General features: G+C 49.5%; 1 protein-coding gene across 1 annotated transcript in view; it reads left to right on the top strand.

The window, feature by feature from the left end:
* The first annotated feature begins 693 nt into the window (after positions 1–693).
* The window catches only part of ZMAT4 (zinc finger matrin-type 4), a 52,650-nt gene continuing 27,148 nt past the window's right edge, over positions 694–26,195 (top strand). Inside the window, exons 1-2 of the mRNA XM_054650620.2 lie at positions 694–867; positions 15,208–15,309. Of these exons, the coding sequence (XP_054506595.1) occupies positions 15,208–15,309 (102 nt within the window). The 5' untranslated portion in view covers positions 694–867. The remainder of the gene's footprint in view (positions 868–15,207; positions 15,310–26,195) is intronic.

Below are 26,195 nucleotides of genomic sequence, written 5' to 3'. Positions count from 1 at the left end.
CATCCTCACAGGGAGGAATCTCTTCACACCCCCGATTCAAATCCTCCCCTCTTTCCATTCACAGACGTTTCCTCACTCCCTGCCCGCGTCAGACCTGTCCCTGAGGGGCGGCTGGACCGGGTGGGTGCCTGCAGTGCCAGGCATGCTCCTTCCATAAATCCAGGGGGTTAAAATGAGTGTGTCATCTGCAGAAGTAAGAGTCTGGGAGTGTGTTCCCTTTGATACCCTTCGCAGCCCCTGCAAATCAGACACGCACATCCTTCTATTTTCACAGCGGGGAAAACTACAGACTCACAGAATGACTTGGGTTGGAAGGGATAGCAGAGACCATCCAGTTCCAACCCCTGACACGGCCACGGACACATTCCTCCAGATCAGATTGTTCCAAGTCCCAGCTAACCCATCCTTGAGCACCTCCAGGGATCCAGGGGCAGCCACAGGTCCTCCAGGGCCTCCCCATCCTCACAGGGAGGAATCTCTTCACACCCCTGATTCAAATCCTCCCCTCTTTCCGTTTCCTCGCGTCCCATCGCTCTCTGCCCGCCTCAGCTCCGTGCCCCGGGGGGCGGCCGGACCGGGCGGCTCCGGAGCCGGGGGCCGGGGGCTGCGGGGCGGGCGGGCGGCCCTGCGGAGCTCGGCGGAGCCAATGGCGCTGCCGGGGAGGAGCCGCGGCCCCGGCCCGGCCCCGCCCGCCGCCCCCCGCCGCACTCGGCCTGGGCTCGGCGGAGCGGCGGGAGCTGCGGCTGCGGCGGCCCCGGAGCGCGGGGCAGCGGCGCCGGCGCCCGGCTGGAGCGGCCCCGCCGCGCCCGAGGCACCGGCCCTGGAGGCGCTGGGCATCGGCCCCGCAGGCAGCGGCCGGACCCGAAGGTACCGGGCAGCGACCCGCCGGTTCCGCGGGGGTGGCTGCGGGGATCTGTTGATGGGAGTTGCAGGAAAGTTTGCAGAGAGAGCGGAGGCTGCTCACAGCGGTGTCGGTGCGGGCGGTGGGAGGCGGTCCGGTGCCGGCTGGGACTGACTGACTGACGGACTGACTGACTGCCGGCGCGGTTCGGGCGATGCCAGCGCTGCTGCGGATGGAGCCGGGCTGCGGGTTCGCCCCCGGGATGCTGTGCCCCCGTGCCACCCCGCAGCCCCGGCGGTGACCGGCGCTCGCCCTGCCAGCGCTCCAGCCCCGCGCCGAGCCCCCGGGTGCTTTCCCGGCGGAGTTTGTAGGGAATGCTGCATCCACCTGTGAGGCGGCGGGCGGAGCGGGCAGGCCTGTGGGTGCAGGACCCTGGGGAAGCAGCCCCTGTGCCGCTGCTGCGGGTGCAGCTCGGGGTGCTCTGCCGGGATGAGCTCCGCACCGGCGGCCCCACGGCCCGGCGGCGGAACGGGAGCTCCCGGGGCTCTCGGGGTACGAGCAGGGATGTCTGCAGCTGCGGGAAAACAAGGCTGTTCTCTGCGTTGTTTGGGAAGTTGGGAGAACTTCCCGAGGCAGCAGGGCTTGGGGAGCAGCAGGGAGGCCGCTGAGCCGGGCTGGGGCCGCCGTCCCCGGGGACGGCTCGGCCGCCTGAGGGGATCGGGCCGTGAGGCCGGGGGGCTGCCGGGCCCCACGTGTTGCACTGGCGGTGTCCGGAGGTCAGAGCCCGGCCAAAGCTGTCCCCGGCACAGCGAGAGTGAAATGAGCCCTGGTTCGGGCTGTGGGAAGGGTCTCTGGAGCTGCCCCCTGAGCAGATTGCCAGCGGTTCGTGTTCCTCAGTGAGTGACACCAGGCTTGGGCAGTGCCCCCCTGGTTCCTGACCCTAACCGTGCTTGGGTGGCTGTCCTTGGGACACCCACACACTCCTCTTAACCTCCCGTGACGCTGAAGTGGCCTGAGCGTGTGGCATTCGGTGAAGAAGAAGATTTGCAGAGTGTTGAGTTAAAAACCATCAGTTCGCGTTTTCTGCGTGAGGTTGTGCTGTTCGCTCTTGCACGTGCAGTCCCTCTGCAAAACACAGCCAGGGAGGTGAGAGGTGAGCAGGGGATGCTCTTGGGCAGGAGCAGCTAAGAGAGGGGGATGCTGGACAGAGGGAGCTTCAGTTTTGGCTTCCTCATCATTCCACAGGAAAGGAGTAGTGACCTGGAGCACTGCCTGACACTGCCCTGTGCTGTGGGGCAGCGAGGAGCAGGGACCTGATAAACAATAAGAGGTGTCTTGCTAAAGGTTCTAGACAGTGACTCATCTGCTGTAGGAAGGGACAGGAAGGAGAGGCAGCACAGGAGCTTTCTAGAGTACAAATGGGTCTCTCCCCCTGATTTTATCAGAAGCAGGAGGCTGGGAATCCTTTATTGCTCTCAGAATAGTGCAGACCTGTAGGTTATAAACCTCCTGATGCAAGTGTCCCTGTACCAGCACCTCCTGCATCCCTGTCCCTGGGGAGGATCCTGCTGTCGGGTCACATCCTGGGGTGGGACAGTTTCAAAATCTGAGGTGATTTCCAGTCCTCACAATTGATTTTATCTGACCATTTTTATTCACTTGTGAGTCTCTCCGAGTAATTGATCCCAGTCTGTGCATTTCACCACGGTTCTGCGTGTGCCTGCCTGGCTGGGGTGTTTCAGAAGTCATTTCCCTTGCCTCTGAGCTGCTCAGTCTCAACTTTTCTCCTTCATCCAGCCTTCCTCCCTCGGGCTTTTCTGCCTTCTCCTGCCCTGGACAGCACAGAGGAGGTGCAGTGCTGCTGCCTTTCACTTTTCCAGGTGTGCTGCACCCTGCGAGGCCTCCCCAGCTATTGGCAGCGTTGCTGACTGCCCCCACTTGAAAAGTGTCTGTATAAGGAGTTGTTTTTGCTGATATTTGCCTGGATTTGTTTCATTTGCTGCTTCCAGTTTGCAGAGGAATTGGTGCAGCCAGTTGGTCCTTGCTGACTGAGCACCTTGCTCACAGCTGGCTTCCTCTCTCTGGGGATTTATGGCTCCTGCACCACCTCTCTCCCTTTGCTGGGGATTTACCTGGGAATGCTGATGTCTGGTGGGGTCTGGGGGTGGATTTGTAATTTCTCCCTGCAGGGAGGGAGGGGAAGATCCCCAAACAACAGACAGCCCTCATGCCAGTAGTTAAGGGCAGAAAATAGTGGGGGTTTGCTGAGAATTATTCCTTTGCAAGAAGCAACTTTAGACCAAAAGTTGGCATATTGCAAGTCTCTAATCATACCCTTTTCCCTTGCAAGGTGCTCTTTCACAATTAGGCAGGCTCTTCAAACCATCTTGGAAATGGCTGTGGGGTCCTGGGGCTGGTCCAGGCTGGTCCTTGCACTGCTGCCCTGGGCACTTTGGGATCTGGGGTTCTCACTTTATGTGGGTTAAGCTCCCAAGGAAAGAGGTGTGACTTGAGATCCAGAACTGGTTTGAGAGATCAGAACTGGGCCAATTTCTAGGCCAGAGTGGGGCTCTAGGTGTCCCAAGGGCAGATTTAGGTACAGAAACAGTTGAAGGTCAAGGTTCCCACCTCCCTTCCTTGCACAGGTGCCTTCCTCTGCTGAACACAGAGGGGGTTGTGTCCCTGACATCTGCTGGGCAGGTGGCAGGACATAGCTTTATTGCTCCTTTCAAAGCACGAAAAACACCCCTTGCTGAGAAGCACTGGAGCTGTGAAATGCAGATGGGGCTGCCCCCAGCAATAGCAGCAGCCTCGGGGAATGGAGAGAAAGCTTTTCTTCATGCCCTACCACCTCACCCTCTGAAGTTCACTGTGTCTGCATCCCCCAGAGGAGGATTTAACAGCACCAGGCTTTGCTGTAACCCTCAGGCACCGTGTGGATGAGCCTGGGTGGAGAAATGGCTGAGTGGGACAGTGCTTCCTTGCCTTTTCACTTCTCCTGTGATTTCCTGCATGCCTTGTTGGTACCACACTCCACATCCCCTGCCCTCCTGGGTGTCAGGGAGAGAGGCCAGGCAGTGTGCAGGTTTGGGGCACCACTGATGCCCAAAGGCTGCCCTGCTCTGTCCTGCAGCAAGCTTGAGAGGTTTAGTTAAGGTGTGTGTGTATATACACACACACACACATTTATTTTATATATATATATATATATATATACACACCTTATTATATATACACACCTTATTTTATATATATACACCTTATTTAATATATACATACCTTATTTAATATATACATACCTTATTTTATATACATACCTTATTTAATATATACATACCTTATTTTATATACATACCTTATTATATATATACCCTATTATATATATAGACATACCTTATTTAATATATACATACCTTATTTTATATACATACCTTATTATATATATAGACATACCTTATTTTATATACATACCTTATTTTATATACATACCTTATTATATATATACCTTATATACATGTATAGTTAAGGTAGGTTTAGTTCATGTATGTATAGGAGTACCTCTGTGAGTACATTTAAAAAGTCAAGAGGTATTAACTACATCTTTTTCTGAGCTATGTGCAGGAGAACAAAGGGTTTTCCAGGCTGGCTTGTGCCTGCTCAGCCTGGCTCATACACAAGAGCCTTTGGGTCTTTGTGTTTCTGGTCACCTTGCAGCAGGCACAGGCTGCTGTGGTTTCTCTCCTCCCTTTGCACCCTGTTCTGCTGACACCTGCGTTTTCCTGGGCCTGGAGGTGTGAATGCTTTACCTGGCAGCACCTCCTGCTCCTGCAGAGCAGAAGATGGCTTTTTGCAGGGAACCAGGGGGAGCCGTGCCACTCACTTCTTCCTTATTAACTAGAAAGGAATAAAGTTGCAGAGGGATCAGATTTTTGAGAAAGACCCAGAGTTCCAAAATGCTCCCAGAGGATAGATCCCTAATTACTCTCTAATTGCATTAGAGTTTAATTTGTTGTTGTTTTTACTGTAATGTTCCCATTTTCCTCGACAGTTTGCTCTGTTTCATTAACTAGAAATGGCTGGAGATGAATATTTGCAATATCAAAACTTGCCTGTTGTGCAATGCTTGACAGGTTTTAGACCTTTATTGTGCTGTCAGGGGGCCTGGGTGAGTTTGCCAGCCCTGGCTGCCTGGGACTCAAACCTCAGGTGCAGCTCTCACCCAAAGGCAGCATTTTGCCTACACATGCAGGTTTGGTCCTGAGTGTTTTGGTGTCTGTCCTGCTTCCAGGAGACGTGGAAAAAGCTGAGCTGTCCCCAGAGCAGCTTACAGGCAGCTGCTCTTCAAAAGCCTTGTTTAATCCATTTCTCCTGAGCACGGCGGGGAGCTGGTCTGGAAATGAATTTGGGAAGCTTCAAAAAGGGTTTTTCAGGAGCTTCATTTAGAAAGCAATAGGGGAGAAGAATACTGCTGCTCTTAATTCTGAAGCAGAAATATATTTACTGTGCCTTGTTTAAGGGGAAGTGGTGTAGAAGGTATGGTTAAGCTTAGACCTGCTTTTTGCCAATGCATCTTTGTTGGTGAAACAAATCCATAAACCTTTCCAGTTTATGGCACCCTGGAGGTGTCACTTGTCTCCTGCTTTGCTCTACTTGCTTCTATATCACATCCATGTTATTTGTGTGTGTCACAGAGGGCACCTGAGCCCACTGCCCGTGAGCTGGGTGTGATGGAGCTGCACCCACAGCTCTCAGAAAGTGACAGGAACCATGAGGAAACATGGGGAGCTGCACTGTGAACTCAAAACTGCTCCTAAATTTGATCCAGCCGCTTAAAAACAGTGGGTGGACCTGGTGGTGAAGTGAGACGTTGGTATTTAAAGCTTGGAGGATGCAGCCAGAGACATGACACCCAGCAGTGAGCTGTGAAGGTGAGACATGCTCTGGTTTCAAAATTCACCAAGAAAACGGGAAAAGCTTGGAGTGCTGGATCTGCAGCACCTGGAGTGGCTTGTCAGAAACCCCCAGGAACGGGATGGAACTGAACACCCACAGCATTTGAAACCATAAATTAGTGGGTTAAAGCTGCTGCTGTGCAGAATGCTGTGCAAGCCCCTCTATTATTTGATCTACAATGAGCACATGTGAGCTGATTGTGTTAGAGGCAGAAGCTGTGGTGGCCTGGCTGTGTGAGCAGGGTGCTCAGGCTGGCAGCTCCCTGCTCTCAGCTGTAACCCTGGATCTCAGGACACTGGGGATGCCACCTCTGAGCTTCAGTGACAGCACTGAAGCCAGAGTTTGGTTTGCCTTAAAATGAAAACTAATTAATCAATTCCGTGTTTTCCAGCCTACAGTGTCACTGGTGAAAGCATCAAGATGATAACTGTGGATTCAACTGCTCATTTGGAAATACTGTACAATTACACAAGTTTATGACAATATTATTTCCTGCCACCAGAGATGATTCACAATACTACTAATTGTGGCAGTAATTAATCTGTCTAATTTTCGAGCACGCAGCTGTAGCTCGTGGTAGTCTGGCGGGGGCAGGAGTCACACAGAGTGTGGGGACCCATTATTTTCTCTGGTTAATTATCAGAGGCCTTCAGTGCACTCACAGCTTGTTGTGCTTTTTGAGGAGGTGCTGGGCTGCTCCCACAGGCACAGGGGGGTCCCAGCAGATCCCCACATCTGGGAACAGGAGAGTGAGGACAGAGGCATGTGAGGAGCCAGTTCATTGTGTCCTGCCCTGACAGTGGGTTAGACAGGACGTTGCAAAGCAGCTGGGCTGGTTTTGGCTTTGCAGAACATACAAGGAGCATTTTTGAGCCCTTTTTCCTCCTAGCCAGACCATAAGGCTGACAGCCACGGGCGCAGGATAATCTACAAACTCCACTTGGAAAGCCAATGGTATATGAAACACATTAATTTGGTTTAATGCCTTTCTGTTGCTTCTGAGTACCACAGGGGACGCCTAATAAATACTGTAGGAATTGGAATTCCCAGACTATGCAGGGAAAGGGAGACCTTTCCAAACCTATGAGTCAGAGCCGGTCTCTGAAAGGAGCAGCCGGTGCCCAGCTCCAGCCCTTCTGCAGTGGCAGTTTAATTTCTCACAGAAATAGAACAATTTGCATTTCTGGGGACCCTTTGGCATGCAGGGCTGGAGCACTGCAGTGGGCACTGATGAACCGTTTCTCATTGCTCATCCATTGGTAAGGGACAGAATGGTTGTTTTTTTTCCAGAGGAGAAGATAAAACATGAGTTTTCTGAGTGGCTTGCTGAGATGCTCCCAAGCCCAAGGAAGACAGGTCTGACATAAAACTCATAAAACAAAAAACATAAACCAAAAAACTCATAAAACATAAAAGTCCAGCACGCTTTTGTTTAGTGTGGCTGAGAGTGGGAGATGTTCCTGCTTCTTAGAAGAAAGCAAATGCAAACAAAAGGAGGGGTTGGTTTTTTTCTTTTTTTAAATCAAAGATGGGCAAAGATAAAGAAAGGGCTGTAGGAAGGATGTAAATGTTTTATGTTTTACTTAAGATAAAGCTCCTTGTTTGCTGGTGCTCACAAAGCTAATAGACAGATTACATGATAATAAGAAGGAGTTTAATGAAATCTGCTGATACCCTTTAGAGGATGTGGAATTTGGATGTGCAGTTTAATGAGGCCAGAGGTTTAGCTGCTGTGTGCTAACTGGAGGACTCTGGACACATTTGCATTCCTGGTACCTTGTTTCTAAATAATTTCATTGATGACAAGAAGCTGTGCTGTGGCTGGCGGGAGCAGAGTCCATCGCTCATCGCGGGCAGGGAGGGTTCCTGGCTGGAGTTTCTCACTGCCTTGGTGGCACCCGAGCTCCTGTAGATCCTCAGCAGGTGGCAGGCAGTGAGTCATCTCTGGCTGGCAGCACAGGGTGGGAGAGGAGCCATCCTGGGGAGTGGAGAGGAGCTCAGCCCACCTGCTGCACCAAAACTCATGGATGACCTGGAGCATCTCTGCCTCTGCTCTCTCTACCTCGCTGATGTCAGCTGGGCAGGGAGCGTTTAGAGCTGTCAGCAGTGACAGTAAACTGATCTGGGGTTAGTGCTGCTGAGCCTGATTGTGGTTTTGGGAAGAGGTGCTTTAGCTTAGCCAGCCAGCCAAGCATGCAGCCTTTTATCAGGGATCCAGAATTAAAATAATCCCCCATCAGCGATGGACAGATTTGTTCTCTGGAGGCTTCTTCTAAGTCTGTTGCCACCTTACATGGCTTTTCCTCTTGGATTTCTGAGCTGAAGCTGATGGGGACTGACAGGCCCTGATTATGCAAAGTACCAGAGGCAACGGGCTGCCTGCATGGGATTCAGCTTGCCTCGCTTCCTGCCATTTTCTGTGTTATTAGGGAGCCGTGGAAAAAGTAGGTCCTGCTCATCCAAAAATGAGTGTGTGCTCCTGACTGGGCTGTGCTGGGCCTGGCCAGGCAGCAGTGACCCGGCTCCAGGGGTGCCCCAGCCTGTCTGTGCCCAGGCTCAGCCAGTGCTGAGGCTATTTATGTGTCTTTTTGTGAGAAGCCACCGTTTCCATGGCAACAGTGAGCATCACATGGTAGCCCTGGCTGTGGTGTGTGAGCCCGCGAGGCGCCCTGACACCCGCCAGGGTCCCTGCTCATGGCTAGGGGCACCCAGAGCTGCCAAAAACACCCCTGGGTGGTGGTGGGATGGGAGCAAGAGTGATGGGGAGAGCACCAGGACGTGGGAGCGGGCACCAGGGTTTTGTGTCGCGACCCAGGACATTCCTCTGGGTGATTTGAGACCCTGGCAAGGAGTCAAAACCACCTGTGCCTTCCATTTTAGCCCATGGAAACAATTCCCAACTTTGTGTGAAGATTTGCAAGGCACAAGAGTTTGAGCAGAATGATAGTGAATTTGTCACAGGGTGAAAAAGTAGAATTTTGGGGGATTTAGAATGGGGGTTCAAGAGGCAAGATGGAGGAATCTGGGCTTGTTCTGTCCTTCTTCTTCTTCTCCTCCATCTTCTGCTGTGTTGGTGACACTTTTGGATTGGTTTAGAGTAGAGACAGACTGTCTAACACAGGTGATAGGTACTGGAAAATTATTGTCAATAAAGCACAGGCAGTTCTTAGTATAAAAAGCCAACACCACCCCAAGGGCAGGGACTGTGCCACAGCCCGACCTGCTGGACAGAGCTCAGCAGGTCAGAGAAAGAATGGAATAGATGAGAGAAAATAACTTTGAAAAGCAGAACCGACGAATTTCAACTTCTTATTTGGTCGTGGGGCTGGGAAAAAAGATTTTCCAATATCTCAAAAGTCATCTCAACCACAGAAACCCGAGAGTTTTGGACCAGGCTGTGCTGGACCAGGCATCATCCCCAGCCTGGGGAGGTCTGGGCTTAGTCAAGGAGAACCTGCTCCTGCAGGGAGATGGGAGCCAGGTCAAGGTCCCTGTGTTGCTAAACATCCTAATGCAGGTGATTCCCTCCCCTCTGCCTCCAGCAGCCCCTCTACCCCAAGTGTAGTCTTTGCAAAGCCTGCACAGATCTGTTTTAATGCTTATTTCAGGAGGTTTCTGGGCTTTCCCCTCTGCTAAGGGTTGAGCTGTGCCACCTGGCCATGCTGGAGTGAGTGACAGAGCCCTGTCCTTGAAGTGTGCTGGACACAGAGTCCTGCAGCACAAAATCTGATTGCTCTGCCTTGAGTTCCTGCAAACTGTATTAAACCAGTCACAATATATCAATCTCCCTTTTTTAAAATGTATTTTTATTCAAATCAGCACATGTTTGCAATTAAACCCTGCTACACGATGTAGTGTGAATAATTAGAAAAATTCATGTGCTTAATGAATTTGTAGGGAGGGAATGATGCTACTCCCAGAACTGCAGCGTGGCTCCCTCTGAACTTGGCAGTGGCCTTCCCTCATGTCCCCTGAGGCACTTTGGGGCACGGAGGGCTCGTCTCCACTGCACACCCAGATCTGTCCTTTGCTCTCTGCTTCTGTGTGCCTGTAATTTCTCTTGCTTGCCTTTTGTTCCCCTTCAAACAGGCCGGTCAGAAAGTCACCAGCTGGATTTTAGTGCCATAAGCTCGAGTTTCCTGCTTCTGCTCCCCCATCAGGTGGGTGCTGTGGTGCAGGTGAGGGATGCAGAGGAACACCTGGAGATGTGGCCCTGCTGTTGCTCTGCCTGGAGGAAAATTACTGTAAATAAGGTACACATAGTTTGTAGTAGGGTATTGCCTGCCACAGAGCACTCCTTCTCCTGATGTGCTCATCAGGCTCTTTCCTTGCTTGGTTCAGTTTATATAAGTGGGACCTTGATGGTTGGGTGAGGAGATGGGAACATCTGGCAGCTTTCCCCTAGCCCGGAGCTCATGAGTCTTGGGGATTCAGTGGGACATCCTTGGCAATTTCCTCCCCACAGTGGCATGAAAGCTGAGAGGCTCTTTTCAAAACCACCATCTCTGTCCATTGTTGTGTGACTGTGCTTTTCTTAGTCCTGGCAAACACAGAACCCCACAATGGTTTGGGTTAGAAAAGAACTTAAAAATCACCTTGTTCCAATTCCCCTCTGTGGCCAGGGACACCTTCCACTAGCCCAGGTTTCTCCAAGGCCCATCCAGCCTGGCCTCCTTGGGCACTTCTATCAAGCAGCCCAGCAAATGAGCAACTTGCCTGCTTACACTGGGGGAAATCATGTGGGGTGAGGCACATTTGGGATGCTGAGGCTGAGCCTGGCGTGCACTGAGGCTGTGTCTCCCCCTTGCTGTTCTCCACAACCTCTCCTCTCGGTGCTGACACATGCAGCAGCCACGTGCAGGATCTCTCCTGCTCCCCAGCTCGTGCCACACACAATCTTGTTCTGATTTTCAGGGCTCCAATAAAGCGTGTCCAAATGCATCAAAGGCTCAGTGCAGAAGTGAAGCAAATTGACTCTGTGGAGGATTTAGGGAGTGGAGGGAGTTGGGATAAACCCCAAACCAAACAAGAACTGCAGGGAAGGTGAAGCATGGTAGAGACAGCAGATGTTCAGCACAGCTGGAGGGACGTGGAACATCTTTGGTTTGGCAGGAGAATGGGAAAAAGTGAAAATAGCCCACACATCCTCTGGAGATGTGGCTTGTAGGGAGCTCTCTGTGGGTAGGGACACAGTGCCATGACCTGTGGGACACAGGATTGTCTGGGCTCTGTTATTGCCCTGCTCCACCTGTCTGGGACAGCAAGGAAATTCAGGTGCTGGTACAGGCTGAGGCTGCAGATGCCATGGCTGTGAATTTGGGCTCTTGCACCAGCTCAGGGTGGGCTGCAGAGCCCTGTCACCACCTTGGGGTGGCCTCTCCTGTCCTGTCCTGTCTGTGGCTACCAGCAGCTCAGAATTGGCCCAGGCTGCCCCATCCCAGCCCTTTGCCTGGCTGCTGTGGCCTCCAGCACCCAGACTGCCTCAAGGCAATAGAAACAGGAGGAGAACTGCACTCATGGAACAGGCTCAGCCATTGTCTTGTCGTGCTGGGAAATCAGGCACTTCAAAAGGCAGTTTTGCATTTCTTCAGATGCCTCGATGTAAGTGCAGTGACAGAGTTGCTCAAAGCACATTAATTATTAGTAAAGGCTTTTTTTCTTTTTATTGCAAGACAAATTAAACAACAGACAAAAACAGGAGGTGTTACACGAGATGTTAATCCATGGGAGAGTGGCAGCAGCAAAAGCCACAAATAATTCATAACATGAAAATCAGGACATTTGATTTTTGGCTTGTTGTTTGCATTTGGCATTTGTGCACATGCTCAGTTGCTGCTTCTCTTGTGCTCTGGGGTGGAGGTTTTGGAGGCTGTTAATTTTGGAAAAAGTGATTGTAGCCCTTCAAGAGTAAATCAGATAAGAGACCACATTTTTCTTCTCTCCTCTTGCTGAACCCTGTGTTTTCTGTGGCACTCCTTGTCCTCGATTGGGCAATAGAAAAAATGAATGTGTACAGGAATTCCAGGGCACTTCCAGCACTCTCCTGTGTGACAGGGACACATTTAGCGTGTGACCCCACCTGGAGGCATTCAGCTGGTGCAAAGCATTTCCTTAGAAAGGAATTTGGCTTTGCACATGTCTCTGATGTCAGCTGTGAGTTGCTATCCTCTAAAATTTAGTGCAGCTTAGTTAGCACCTTCCTTGGACATTGCCAAAACCTGGCGTCAGTCTGATGAAATTGATTTTTCATTGAGCTGTTACAGTCACTGAAACTGCTGAGAAGAATTGCAACCATATGGCACAAGGTGCTGCAGACGAGGTCTCCTGTGACACGCTGAGCTGACATGTGCAGAGCCATGGATCTGGAGCAGGGAGGGGACTTGGCTCTGGAGTGTGGCACACGAGGCCATAATAAACCCCACAAAGCCATTGTCGTTTCTGGGAGAGGCCCCACCTGAGGAAGAGGATGCTAGGAGTTGCAGATATTTATACCTCAAGTGCTTCTGACAGTCTGTGTCCCAGTGCCAAGGTTATGGACCCCGTGTTAGTTCTTCAGTTCTCAGCCAGAAAAGTCTCTGAGGGTGTTCAGGGACGTGTCCCACCCTGCTCAGCACCTGTGGCTGCCCTTGAATGTCCCTCACAGCTGATGGCAGGGAAACCCCTCCCTTCCCTGCTGCCTTTTGACAGATGGGCTGTGAGGGGAGATCAGCCGAGGGCTGGTCAGTCCTGGAGCAGTTAGGCAAGTGTGGGCAGGGAGAGAGTCACAGTGGTATTAAGTGATTAGAAATACATAAATATTAATTGCTTCTGAACTCCCTTTATCACACTTGCAGGCAGAAGAAGTTAATAAATCACTGCTTGGATTAACCCACAGAAGGGTTAGGCAGGAGAGTGGGAGCTTCTGTCACATGTAACTCTGCTCTGAGTGTGTTATGTGAGGCTCTCCCATTCCAGAGAGACTTTTATTAGGTAATTTGAATATTTACACATGAATCGTGGTGCACAACAGTCACCCCATCAGCAGAACCACCGTGTTCTCCTGGTGCTGAGCCTGTGATATGAGGGGAGCACATCCCACACCTGTGTCAGAACTTGCTGCTTAGAGAAAATGCCTGAGATGCAGCTCCTGGATAAGCCTGTTCAGCCCCTGCTGCTATAAAGGAGGACACACGATTCCATTTGAGAAAAATAGACTTTGGCTCTGTTATCAGGGCACAGAATGCTGAACTAATGCTGAGAAGCTTTTGATTTACTCTGATTTTTGCAATGAGGGCTTGTACTAGCATTGCAGGCTGCATGCAAATGAAGGTGGTGTTACCTGTCTCTGGCTTGGTTGCTGGATTGAAGTTTAATGAGATTCTTTGGTTGGCTTTGTGTCAATCTGTTGGAGTTAAGTGAGATTTCTTCCTCCCACTTTGTTTTGCCTTTGATGCAATTTTGCAACACTTCTTGTATTCCTAAAAGGGTCTTTTGGTGTCTTTGAAAGTTTCTCAATGCAACATCTCTCTGGACAGAGTAAATGAGGATTAAAACTAGGCAGATAGCAAGAGAAAACAAGGAAATGTCTTTGCAGAATCAAACAAAGAGCAAGTGCAGCAGCAGAGGAGCTCTGAGATCAGTGTTTTTGTCTGGTAAACCAGAACACCTGAGCAAACCTTTTCCTGGAGCTCAGGGCCAGCTGGTCTCTCCAGGCTGGCAGTCTCTGGTGTCAGCTCAGCTGCTTGTTTTCATAAAATATAAATAACAATAACTGGGGGGTGGCAGGAAGCTGGGATTTGGCATCAGCACCTCCAGCTGTGCTGCACAGCCCAGCAGTGACTGGCCCTTCTGCACCTGGCTTTGTCTGCTAATGAGATCTCATTGCCTCTTCATTTCCATGTTATTTTTCTTCCCAGTCAGTGGAATGAGCTCTATAAAACCTGTATTATCAGTCTTCATTATGCTCAGGTTTGTTATGATTGTGAATTAATAGATTTTATCTTGGCATTAATGAGAAGGCACCAGCCTCTCTTTTCCCTCTTACTTTGCATAGGAGGGTTGATTTTGAATATTCTCTCTATGCAGCTGCTTCTGTTGCTTTCTGGCTCTGCTTGGGTTCAGACTGTTTTAAGCCTTTCTTGCTTGGGTTCAGACTGTTTTAAGCCTGAACCTTCCTGATCCACCCCTTGACTGTGAGTTCAGATCTGTGCACCTGCAGTGGCACAAGGAGGAGGTTATGGACAGAGGAGCAATGTGTTCCTGTGAATCAGAGCACTCTGCAAGCTGGTTTTAAAGGTGCAAGTGTCCTCATAGAAAGTTCTGGGGAGCACATAAATATTTAAATGGCTGCTGGGGAACAGCACAGCCCAGTAAATCATCCAAACAATTCTCTTCCACATCTAAATTGAGAAGTACAACAGAGCGCTCTTCCAGCTTAAAACCACCTTCCTCCAGGTTGTGATGCTGTTTGCCTTCTCTATAAAAGCTTTTATAAGTTCTTTTACTGTTGTATAACAAATGGTCAGGCGTGTTTTGTGCCATGAGGGATCTCTGTCAGAGCTGGTTCTGTGCCTGGCGCTCCTAGACAGGAAAGGTGATGAAGAGCAACCCTTCCCCAGTAGCTCACCTGTGGATGTCAGGGCTGGACAGCCCTGCTGAGGAACCTGTGCTGTGTCTGTGGCATTCAGAGGGTGGTTGGTGCTTGGGCACACCTGTGTCTCCCTCTGCAGCAGCAAAGGGGCCCTGCTCTGGTCCCTGGGAACTGCCTGGGGTGAGGAATGAGCACTTGACGTGGGTTGTTGGTGCATAAACCTGGGGACTCCGAATGGGAGGGACTGGGGATGTGGGGGGACTTGTATTTGTGGGGTCCCTTGTGGCAGGGAGGAGTGATGAATCTGACTCCAAGTTCTTAGAGGGCTAATTTATTATTTTATGATGCTATATTATATTAAAGAATACTAAACTAAGCTCTACTAAAGAATACAGAAAGGATACTTACAGAAGGTTAAAAAGATAATAATAAAAACTCGTGACTCTTTCCAGAGCCTCAACACAGCTTGACCTTGATTGGCCAATGAGTCAAAACAATTCACATGAAACCAATGAAGCAATCACTTGTTGGATAAACAATGTCCAAACACATTCCAAAGCAGCAAAACACAGGAGAAGCAAATCAGATAATTATTGTTTTCCTTTTTCTCTGAGGCTTCTCAGCTCCCCAGGAGCAAAATCCTGGGTGAAGGGATTTTTCCAGAAAATATGACTGTGTGTCACATTTACACCTGCACAACATTGGTTTCACTCCGTCACGGTGACAAGAACTGCTTTGGCTCAACTGTTGCCTTGCCCTTGGCTCTATAGGAGCCTTGTCAGACACATCTGCCTGCTTTGTGTGACTGATTCTGCTTCTTGTCTCTTCTCTCTGTCATGCACAGATGAAATCCTCTGACATCGACCAAGAATTGTTCACTGAAAGTTACTGCAAGGTGTGCAGTGCTCAGCTGATCTCCGAGTCCCAGCGCGTGGCCCATTATGAGGTAGGATGTTCTTGGTGTCTCACTCCACTGTTTCAGTTCTGCTTGGAAGACTCAGCATTTGAAGAACTGTTTTTACTGTTTGTTTTTCCTGGGTTTTTTCCCTGTTTTTCCTGGGGTTTTTTCCCTGTTTTTCCTGGTTTTTTTTTTCCTGTTTTTCCTGTTTTTCCGCTTACTCGGTCAGTGATGATGTCACTGCAGCGGTGTCTGCTGCATGTCTGGCTTTTTTTTTTTTCTTCTGTTTTTTGCCAAGTCAGCCTGCAATTTGATCAGGACTGAAGGAAGCACAGTTAGCAAGGAGAGCAATTAAGAGTGCAGCAAAAACAAGCTCGGGTTGTATTAAATGTGCTGCACTGTGGTTTGGTGAGTAGGAATCACTGATTGTGCAGAGAATAGATTAGAATTTGTGAATGTATTTAAGCACTTAAGAGGTAGTGAGCAATGAATAATTAGAAAGGATGGATTATTAGAGACATGTTAGAACAGCAATTAACAGCACTGCATATCTTCAAAACAAACTTAAATACATTCCTATTAAACCAGAAGGAAATTATGGAAGGATATGATGCTGTAAAATCCTTCAGGGAAGGAAACTCACTGCCTGGGTGTAGATCCTGCCAGGGTGAGGGGCTTTTTGAACAGAGATTCTCAGGTTCAAATGCAGAGGAGGTGCAGGGTCACTGTGTGGTGGCTGTGCACAAGGGATTGTCCTCCCCTGGGAGCATGTGAGATGCTCCAGCCTGTCCTGGAGGACTCCAGAAGTGATGCATGTGTGCATTATCTATAAAACATAGTTTTTATATGGAGAATAAACTATATTAACTCTGTATATTCATAATATATAAAATAGAGATAATACAGATATTTGGATAATATGGAATAATTTGATTTTGGTGGTCATGGAGGTCTTCCTGAACCTAAATGGTTCTGTGATTCTGTGTGATGAGCTGGGGGATGAGGGATTTCTGTACTCAGGGGAGTGCTTTGCTTCTGTTTTTGGTTACATGGAGACTCCCAGTGTCTGCAGAGTTCCAACAGATGCAGAATTTGTGCACAGGGACCTGGAAGATGAAGTTACCCCAGGCCTGACTTGTGTGTTTTGCAGTTATTATACGAGGGAGACAATTGTGTGGCCAGCAGAGGATGTGCAGGAAGCTTAATGTACATGATCTGAAGATGCTGTGCTGCATTAATTAACAATGGGAACAAGAATGTACGTGTGCTTGTAGGGCACTTTACGTGTCTGTTTTGGTGAATTTCTTAGGAGCTCTTCTGTAACTGCTCCTCTGGCTGCCCTCTGTGTGCAGCAGAGATCCCTGGCAACTCTGTGAAGTTGAAGGCTGCAGTTTTAGGGACACCTTCCAGATCTGATACTGGGCAGCGTGGATGCCAAATTTTGCCTGCAGGAGGCAGGAGCAGTGCTGCAGACACAGGAGCAGCTCCTGGTGAGCCTCAGGGTGCTCAGCCAATCTCGTCTCCTCTGCGCCTGTCACTGTAGGTATGAGCTGAATCATTAATTCATAGCAGATGTTTTTGAAATGTGGAAAACAACACTGTTTTCTGTTGTATATTTTAGTGTGAGGTGTTGTGCTCGTTTGTCATCTGCTGTGAAATCCCAGCAGACGCTGAGATGTTGGGCACAATAATGTCATTCCCAAACCTTGCTGCTGGGTTACATAACACAGAGAGGAGGCTTGGAGTGAGTGAGGTGTTGTCTTGGTTTGGAAAGACAGGTGCCTGCTAAGGAAGGCAGGAGCCTCCCCTGAAATGGAGAAAATGAGCCCCCCTCACCCCACCCCTCTGACTTGCTATAAATTTTAAATTAAGGGGCTCTCAGGCAACAAAAACTATGGGAGCAGGAAATAACAGTTCTTTAATAGGGAAGAAAATAAAAGGCTAAAATAAACAATGCAGTGAACTAAACCAACAGTGCCAGAGTCAGAACCCAGCCTGACACCCTGTGGGTCAGGGTGTGGGCAGCAGAACCATTGGAATTGTGGCTCAGCCCTCCTGCAGTGCCAGGGCTGGTTCTGCTGGAGCAGGGATCCTGGAGAAGGGTGGAGTCTCTTCCTCTGAAGATCCAGGGGAAGGGGCAGCTGCTGCTCCTCTGGAAAATCCAGTGGAGAAAAGCCGTGCTGTTATTCCAGAAACTCAAGATTATATGTAGGTAGCAATGGTTGGCTGGTGTTCCAGAATCTCCAGATTATATCCAGGTAGGAATGCTTGGCTGGTGTTCCAGAATCTCCAGATTATATCCAGGTAGGAATGCTTGGCTGGTGTTCCAGAATCTCCAGATTATATCCAGGTAGGAATGCTTGGCTCCTCCCTCTGGGCTCACATCTCCCAATGGGATGCTGCAGTTCTTATCAGCCATGCAGGGACATTCAATGGCCTCTTATCAGCAGATGTCCCCTCCCCAGAGGGAGGAGTGTTTGTGGTCACTCAGAGAGATAAGGAAAACTGCTGACTTGACAAAAGACAACTGCCATTGAGATGGTAATAAATACATCCTGCCTTGCAATCTAGAACAGCTGTAAGGACTAGCTAGGATCCCCTCTTGTGGCCCAGAGGCTGGGAGTGCCTCTGCCCTGTGGCTGTGCCACACTTTGCTGTTCTCAGTGTCCCTTTGGGGCGGCTGTTCTGGTCACCACTCCCAAGTGTGATGCTCATTCTCGTGGTAACTTTCTGGCACCCTGGTCCCAAGAGCCCCACAGGCATGTGAGAGGCTGAAAACCTGCTCTGAGGTTTTCCAGGGAGGTGGAGTTGGGGGCTCCATCCTGCCTGAGACTGCCAGCCCTTGCTGTAGGCCATTACTTAATAGCAGGAGTGTAAAATTCACTGTTTCTTTCTAATTATAAAGTAGCTGGTCACAATTTTCACACCTTTCTTTTTTTTTTTCTTCTTACTTTTAGAAAGTGCCGTATAGTTAAAAACTGATTATTTTCATAGGGGAAATATCAACTTCAGAAGACTGAATTTTGTGCAAATCATTTTCCAGGAGCCCTGGGGGTGGCCACCCTGGGTACCCATGGGTGCAGGGCTCTGTCTGGGTTTGTTTTGGTCAGCAGTGCCCTTATCCTTCCTGAGAGAGCCTGGAGAGAAAGGGAATTGATCCACTGCCTCACTAGCGCAGTCAAGTGAGCTCTGCAGCCCTTGTGCCAGGGACTGGAATCCTGGCTCTCTGTGCATGCAAAATAAGACATTTCTCTGTAAGAAAATAGAGGGAAGCAGCCTATGAAAGGGGGACGTTTTTATCTTGCCAAACAGGAATAGTCAGTTCCAATCGCTGTCTCATCTCCTTCTCCAAATCACCAACCAATAACTTTTCTCCTCTGCTACTTTGCCAGGAATAAAAAAATGATTTTATGTCAGTCACGCAGTATTAAGTGATATTATTTCCAAGGGCAAGCGTAGTGGAAAAATGACAAAAGGATCAGAGTGTTTGCAGCACTTTGTGCTTCCAGCTTGACACACAGCAAATAACTGCCTTTATTACATGTGCCTCATGCAACTGTGTTTCTGGCTGTGTCTGACGTGTCCGATACACCCTGGCTCTCCTTCCCATGCTGCTCAAAGTGCCAGGTCCTGCCCTCCTCTCGAGGGTTCACCCCAGGACAGAGCTGAGCCTTGGGGTATTGATTTGGCTCCCAAATTAAGGAGCCCAGCTCACTCTGCAGTGCTCTGAGTATCTCCAGGGGCTGCTGCTGAGCAGCTGTGAGTGAGGGATGAGGCAAACCTTACTGTTGGTGCCCAACGGAGTGTGCATTTGCATATTTTAATCCTGCAAGCAAATTACTGCCTTAATTTGTCCCCTGAAGTATCAGAAAACTCTCTCCCCGCTTCTGTTTCTGGAATAAAGCGGGGAAGTACGGATGCCTGAGACAATCCCTGGATGCCAGGTATCCCTGAGCTCCCCTGGCTGCCCTTTCCTCCTCGGGAGGAACAAAAGGGAGCAGGGTGGCTGTTTGGTGAAGAATGCATGTGCTGCAGGTGCTGGATGGCTGCAGGAGGTGGCCAGGCAGGGTTTAGGGAGGGTATTTCACACCTGAGGGTATTTCACACCCTGTGGTCCAAGGGGTGACAATGCGCTGCGCTTGCTGCAATGCCATTGGAAGTCTGTGCTGCAGAAATGAGGTTTTTCTTTTCTGTATCTCTGCATCTTTCCCGTCCTCTGGAGCTTCCAGCCTCTTTGGCACTGGATTCCCTCTGGATTACCTGTAATTTAACACTTCCTTCCAGTTCTGTCTTTGAGAGAGGTTGTTTCAATCACTTTGGTGAGCTGCTCTGTAAATTAAAAAGCTGAAACAAAGAGAGCTAAGGTTTCTTAGTTAGCTCTGAGTCCTCATCTCTATGTGGAAGTGTTCACAGCCATTAGGAAGATGTTACCATTTATTTTCATGTTTCCCCTTGAAAATCCTGCAGGAAAATTACCTCATATACGAAGTTGCTCTCAGATTTCACCCTGAGCTGCACATTCATCACCACATTTGCTCCTCGAGCTGCTGTAATGCTCTTCTCCATTTCCTCCATAATCTTTATTGCTTCAGGTGTTCAGAGAGTGCTTTATTTTTCCATTTTAAATGAAGGAAGATGCCAGGTCTGGAGGAAGAGCAGCCCAGGAGGGGCCCGTGCAAGTGTCACCTTATGGGATGGGGGAATGCTGCTTGAATGCCTGTGGTGGAGCAGCAGGGGAGGGCAAAGCGTATGAAAATTGAAATGCAGAAGAAACTGGGGAGAACAAATCAAGTGCCAATGCCCTTTGGCTGCTCTCTGGAGCTTGTGCCCTGTGGAATTTCTCACTCTGTCTCCAGAGCAAAGCAGGCGAGTGCTATCGACAGCCTCATCAGCGCTCCTTGTGTGCACGGGGCTGGAGTGGTGCTGGGGTTAATCTGCCTCCAGTTGGGCTGTCCTTGGCTGGAAACGTGTAAAGCAGTGGCTTGTCTGAAGGAATAATAAACATTGTTTACTATTGGCACATTAGTGCCTTAAGGATCAAGATGTGTGTGCTCAGAGAGGCAATCCTGTGTCTGAAATATTAATGTGCTGCAAGGAGCACATACCCTATTTAACAAAATAAATGCTGTGCTAGAAAGCAAGGAGCTGGAAGGGTATGTTTCTGCTCCCAGCTCCCTGTGTGAGATGCTGCAAGCATTTCCAGGGTGGAGGAGTGGAAAGGATGTGCTTTAGCTGAAGGGAAGGGCTGCACAGGGCTGTTGTGTGTCAGTGATCATGGAAGGGAACGTGACATTTGCTGCCCATGGTCTCTGTTGTATGTTGCTGCTCACCTGCCATATTGTCTTGCTTTTGGTGGCAGTGACATGTAAATCCTTCAGAGGATGAAGGAGGAGGGGACACCTCAGCTGTTGTTGCCATGTCCTTCCCCACCACTGCTGTGGTTCTTCCACAGGTGCTATTCCCGCTAGAGACAGGAAAGTGAGAATGCCTTTGGTGTAACATTTTGTACAAAAGAAATATTCAGGGGCATAGAAACCCCCTTTTTGCACCCAGAATGAGGCTGTGGTGGCTGTTGTTGCCATGTCCTTCCCCACCACTGCTGGAATCTGCTCTGCCACAGCTTTTGGTGGGTACTCAGACACTGCTGTTACCCTGCAGATCCTGCTGGTGTTGGATAGAGGAACCTTGGCTGGAGGAGAAAAAGCTAAAGGGGGCACATTTGTGTTGCAGAGATGACAAAGGTGCTGCTCTGTTTTGTTGTTTTTTTTTTTGTGTGCACATGCAGGAATGGATATTCCTTGGTGGTTTGTGTAGTGGTGACAGCCCCAGTTAAAATATACTGAGGAAAACGTGGCCACCCATTGTGTGTTAGGGAGATAGGTGGGTGCCAGGGTTTTAGGGCACAAGGCTCATGCTTCTCTCTGCATGCTGCTGCCTGCATCATGCTGGAAGCCAGTGGAGACAGGATGGGACTTTACAAGGCTCTATGTTACTGCTCTGTTGTCAACATTAATGGCTGAGCATTATTTTTAATGCACTCCCAGTGTCAGAATCTATTGCTAAACAGCAGTGGTAGCAGAGCAGATGAAGCCCTGTGCACAGCTCCCTTCCCAGGCACCTCTGCACACAGAGACCTATTGCTGTCTAAAAATAGCTGAAGTTAAAAGGTCCTTCAGAGCAGCAGTAAAACACACTGGGAAATTGGGAGCCCAGGGTTAGCAGTAGTGGGGAGGCATAAGGGATGTCACATTAAAGCTACATGGAATGAAAACAAAGAAAGGTTGCACTGGCTCAACCCTGGCCTGCATCCCTGGGAGATGAGTTCCTGCAGCATCTCTAGCTGATCCTGCTGCACAGGAGGGCACCTCTTTGTTCCAGGTATTCACTCGTGCCTGTCTTCATTGTTGAAGCTCCCAGCCCATGTTTGGATCAGGGTTCTGGGTGTTTGGAAGCAGTTCTGCAGCTCTGTGTGTGTTGTGACAGACCCGCCCCCGTGCGCTCGGGCGCTCAGGAGTGACTGGCACTGACGCAGGGATTTGTTCCACACAGATCAAATGGGGATGGGATGGGAGCAGCAGCGCTGCTGCCGTGGGGCTGGGGGGCAGCTCGTGTGCACTGGGTTTGTGTTAACTCTTCTGTTGCCTGCTGCTGCTGGGATGGGGGGCTGTACCCACAGTGGAATCCACCCACGCCTCGAATATCAGCCCCCAGGAGTGACCCAGGATGAGGGACCCGAGCTGCAGGTGAGCAGCAGGAATTGAGCTTGCTGTGGGGAGCACATATCAGAAGTGTTGCCACGTTTCTCTTCCCAGAGAAAAGCAAGGCACAATTCTTCCCAAGGATTTCTGAGATTCACATTCTCTGAACCTCAGAGAAAGGGAAAACACAATTCTTATCACTTGCTGTGCCTGTGTTTGTGCCAAAGTAGAATGCAATATGGAGATTGTTTGCCCAAAGTGAGGATGTTTTGTTTCCTTGGCCTGTCAGGTCCAGGTGTGTGTCAGGACTGTCAGGGGACAGTCAAAAGATTCTGTGCAGTGTGTGCAGAGTGAGTGCAGGGCAGATTCAGTTTAGATGAAATGTGTATATTATAGTATAATGAAGTCATTAATTAGCCCTCTGATATCCATGGAGTCAGATGCATCATTCTCTCTCCCCTTTGTCGGAGTCGCCTTTGATTTACAATATCAGAAGTTCCCAGCCTGCTCACTCTATCCCTGCATCCCCTTTCCCTTGGCATGTGTAGAGAATCCTGGAATGGGTTGGGTTGGAAGGGACCTTTAAAGGTCTAATCCAACCTCTGCCAAGAGCAGGGACACCATCAGCTCAATCAGTTTGCTCAGGGAGGTACATTGCCTGGAAAAATCCCATAATACCAACGGATTAAATGCATGGTTGCATTAGTGTAGATGTAAAGATCCACCTGCAGAAGGAATGTGAGGGGCTCAGGAGGGACTAGCAGTGGGTTTAGGGAGGAGCAGGTGCCTGTGGTGGCCCCAGGTGCTGAGCCCAGCTGCTCCTGCCATGCTGCTCTGACCACAGCCTCTAAGGAGAGTGATTTCCTCTCCACAGGGTACCCAGCAGTGTGTTGGACAAGGGATACTTTGACTACAGTCAAACCCAATATAGGAAGCAGTAAAGGTAAAGATCACAGCTGAAATGGTGATTCCTGAGACAGAAAATTCATGTGTAGGATCCCCACTTGGAGTCAGCCTGGCCGTCCAGGTGGAATGCTATCAGGAATAAGCAGATATAAGGAAGTGGAGCTAGTGATTGCTTGGCTAAATAGATCCTCAGTAGTTGCCTTAATGTGTAAACAAATCAATGTCCAAAGGAGTAATGTGTCTCTCTTTGCTTTGGAGCAGCTGGTTTGATGGGGGTGCAAATTCAGCTGAGCACTCGGGAATTGCAGACACATTTCTGTGTGCCCAGGAAGGCAAAAGCATGAGCAAACACTTTTTAAAAAATTAACTCGTGGAGGAAAAAGGGGAGGTTGATAGAAATGACCATGAATTATAAATGAGGCTTTTCAAAAATTACAAAGGGAGAAAAAGGACATTGGCATCCAGCAGTGTCTGGAATAACAGCCGGGGAGTTCAGCTCTGCAGCGAACCACAGGGATCTTGACAATGTTTGTTGTGTGGGTAGTAGAGGCAGAAAAGGGAAGGCATTTGCTGAAAATACTTCTCCTGTCTATTTAAAAAACGCAGAGGATGTTGTTATATCATAGAGGAAGAAATAGATTGGTTCCATTCCAGTAGAAATTTGGAAGAGGTTGTTAGGCAGCGATTACAAATTCCAGAATGATGTAGTTTAGGTTAGCAGGTCCAGTAATTCACAAGTGGGTGCTTGAAGTGTGCTGGCCACGTGCTGTGCACTGTCACTGCTGACCCTGGGGGCATGGGAAAGAGGAGGAAGACTCCAGGAGGAAGCAAGCACTGGGCCAGGCATGGCAGTGCCAGGGGTGCCGTGCAGGGAGTCCAGCTTGGCACAGCTCCTGGGCACAGCATGCTCAGGAAAAGGGGCTGCAGGACCATGGAGCTGGGTTTCTGCACAAGGTTTGTGGGCCAGCCAAAATAACTTTCTCTCCTTTGATGAGATTACAAGTAGGGCCAATACAGATAATAAAATTGGTATAATCACGTGGCTGCGTGTTGCGTGGCAATTTAATTAAGAAGCTGCCAGCACACAAAAAAACCAACACAGTGTACACTAAAAGGATTAAAACCCAACCAATGGCCTTCTGAAAAAGAGCTTAATGCAGACTAAGAGAAGCTGCAGCCATTGGGGCTGCCATGGTTCCTTCCTTCATCTCTGGACTGTGTCTCTGCTGGTGCTCGTGCTCCTGGCCTTTGGCTGGGGAAGAGGAGCAGGAGAAGAAAGCTAAACTGCCCAAAACCATCAAGCTGCCAGCACAGGAGGGAGCAAGGATTGATGAAGGGATATATGGGGAACAGGGAAATGAGATTATGTGCTAGCACAGCCTGAGGGAAGCTGCAGAGATAGTTGATTTGAGCCTGATGGCAGGAGACAGGAAGAGGGCTCTCACAAGCAAAGTGTTTCAGACTGCTGGATCTGCTTGAATCGTGGTGCAAAGTGGGAGCAGTTCTGGGGCCATGGTGGGGTCTGAGCCCCTCAGCTGTGCAGGGACTCCTCTCCCAGACCCCAGCAGGGAAGAGCTGTGTGTGTGTCTGTGTAGCCTGCTGACCCCTGGGCTGTAATGCCTCAGTGAAGGGAGATGGGTCAGTCCTCCCCAGAGCCACTGGTCCATCTGTAATTTCAGCCTTTTTGTCCTTTTCCAGCCATGCAGCCAAATGACAGGAAATCTGAATGTACCCTGCTTGTCCTACAAGAGGGAGCTGGTTCCATCCAGGGCCAGGTTGGCTGGGCAGCATGGGGGGCTGGAATTGGATGATCAATAAAGTCCATTCCAACATCAAAAAAATCCATATTTCTGTTAAGAGATGCTCTGCTTGCTCAAGGCATTAATGCAAATAAGGAAAAAGAATTTTGACAACATATTTTGTTCTTGCTCAGGGTGGGATGAGGGATGAGAAGCCCCTCCATCAAACAGGGGCATCAGGGCTGTGTCCCAAACCAGCCCCAGCTCCAGGTCCTGCCAGCTGCCACTGCTCCCACAGGGACCTCACTGCCTGCTCCAGGCACAGCGTGCTGCAAAACCCAATTTATGCAAAACCAAATTGCATTTCATAGCACAGTTTCGCTCTGCTCTGCCCTTTTATGTTTTAGGGTTGAACTGCCAGAACTTTGCTGTCTCTGCCACGATCTTCTGTACTGGAGTAGATTTGATAGAGATAGAAATGATCCGTTTATTTACTTTTATTGATGAGCCTTACAGTAGCAAATGAGCTTGCAATGCAGAACTCTGCAGCAGCTGTGTGAAAACAGACTGAGCTCCCTGCATAGTCAGGGCTGGTTTTCAAGCCTGCAGTATTAAACCAGACTTAGTGCCTTTAAAAGGTGCTATTCCCACTGGAGACAGGAAAGTGAGAATGCCTTGGGCACAACACTTTGTACAGCTACAAAAGAAATATTCAGGGGCACAGAATTTTGCACCCAAAATGAGGTTGTGGTGGCTGTTGGAGCCATGAGTGCTCATTCCATGGAAATCCTGTGGATTTACAGATGTGGCAAGGTTTTGTCTTTCCTAAAGTTTGTCAGAATGGGAGCTGGAGGTGCCCTCATCCCAGTTCATCCCAGTTCATCCCAGTTTTCTGGCTCCTGTTTGTGGTTCTTCCTCTGTCCCTTCATGTGTCTGGCACTTGCCCTCCTTGTGCCTTGGAGCTGCAGGTTTTCAGCAGGGAGAGGATAACAGATTTACAGATGTGACAAGGTTTTGTCTTTCCTAAAAGTTGTGGATGAGATGGGTCAGAATGGGAGCTGGAGGTGCCCTAATCCCAGTTCATGCCATTTATCCCAGTTTATCCCAGTTTTCAAGCTCCTTTTTGTGGTTCTTCCACAGGTGCTATTCCCGCTAGAGACAGGAAAGTGAGAATGCCTTTGGTGTAACATTTAGTACAAAAGAAATATTCAGGGGCACAGAAACCCCCTTTTTGCACCCAGAATGAGGCTGTGGTGGCTGTTGGAGCCATGAATGCTCATTTCATGGAAATCCTGTGGATTTACAGATGTGGCAAGGTTTTGTCTTTCCTAAAGCTTGTGAGATGGGTCAGAATGGGAGCTGGAGGTGCCCTAATCCCAGTTCATCCCAGTTCATCCCAGTTCATCCCAGTTCATCCCAGTTTTCTGGCTGCTTTTAGTGATTCTTCCTCTGTCCCCTCATGTGTCTGGCACTTGCCCTCCTTGTGCCTTGGAGCTGCAGGTTTTCAGCAGGGAGAGGATAACCCGCAGTGCTGTTTGCCAGCAGCACGCTCAGAATAATCACTGTGCTCCTGCCGTGCTCCTGCTGGGGT

Source organism: Agelaius phoeniceus, chromosome 30, assembly GCF_051311805.1.
Source record: "Agelaius phoeniceus isolate bAgePho1 chromosome 30, bAgePho1.hap1, whole genome shotgun sequence".
NCBI classification, from domain to species: Eukaryota; Metazoa; Chordata; class Aves; order Passeriformes; family Icteridae; genus Agelaius; species Agelaius phoeniceus.
Note: the sequence above shows the minus strand (reverse complement) of the source record. Positions and strands in the feature narration are given on the sequence as shown.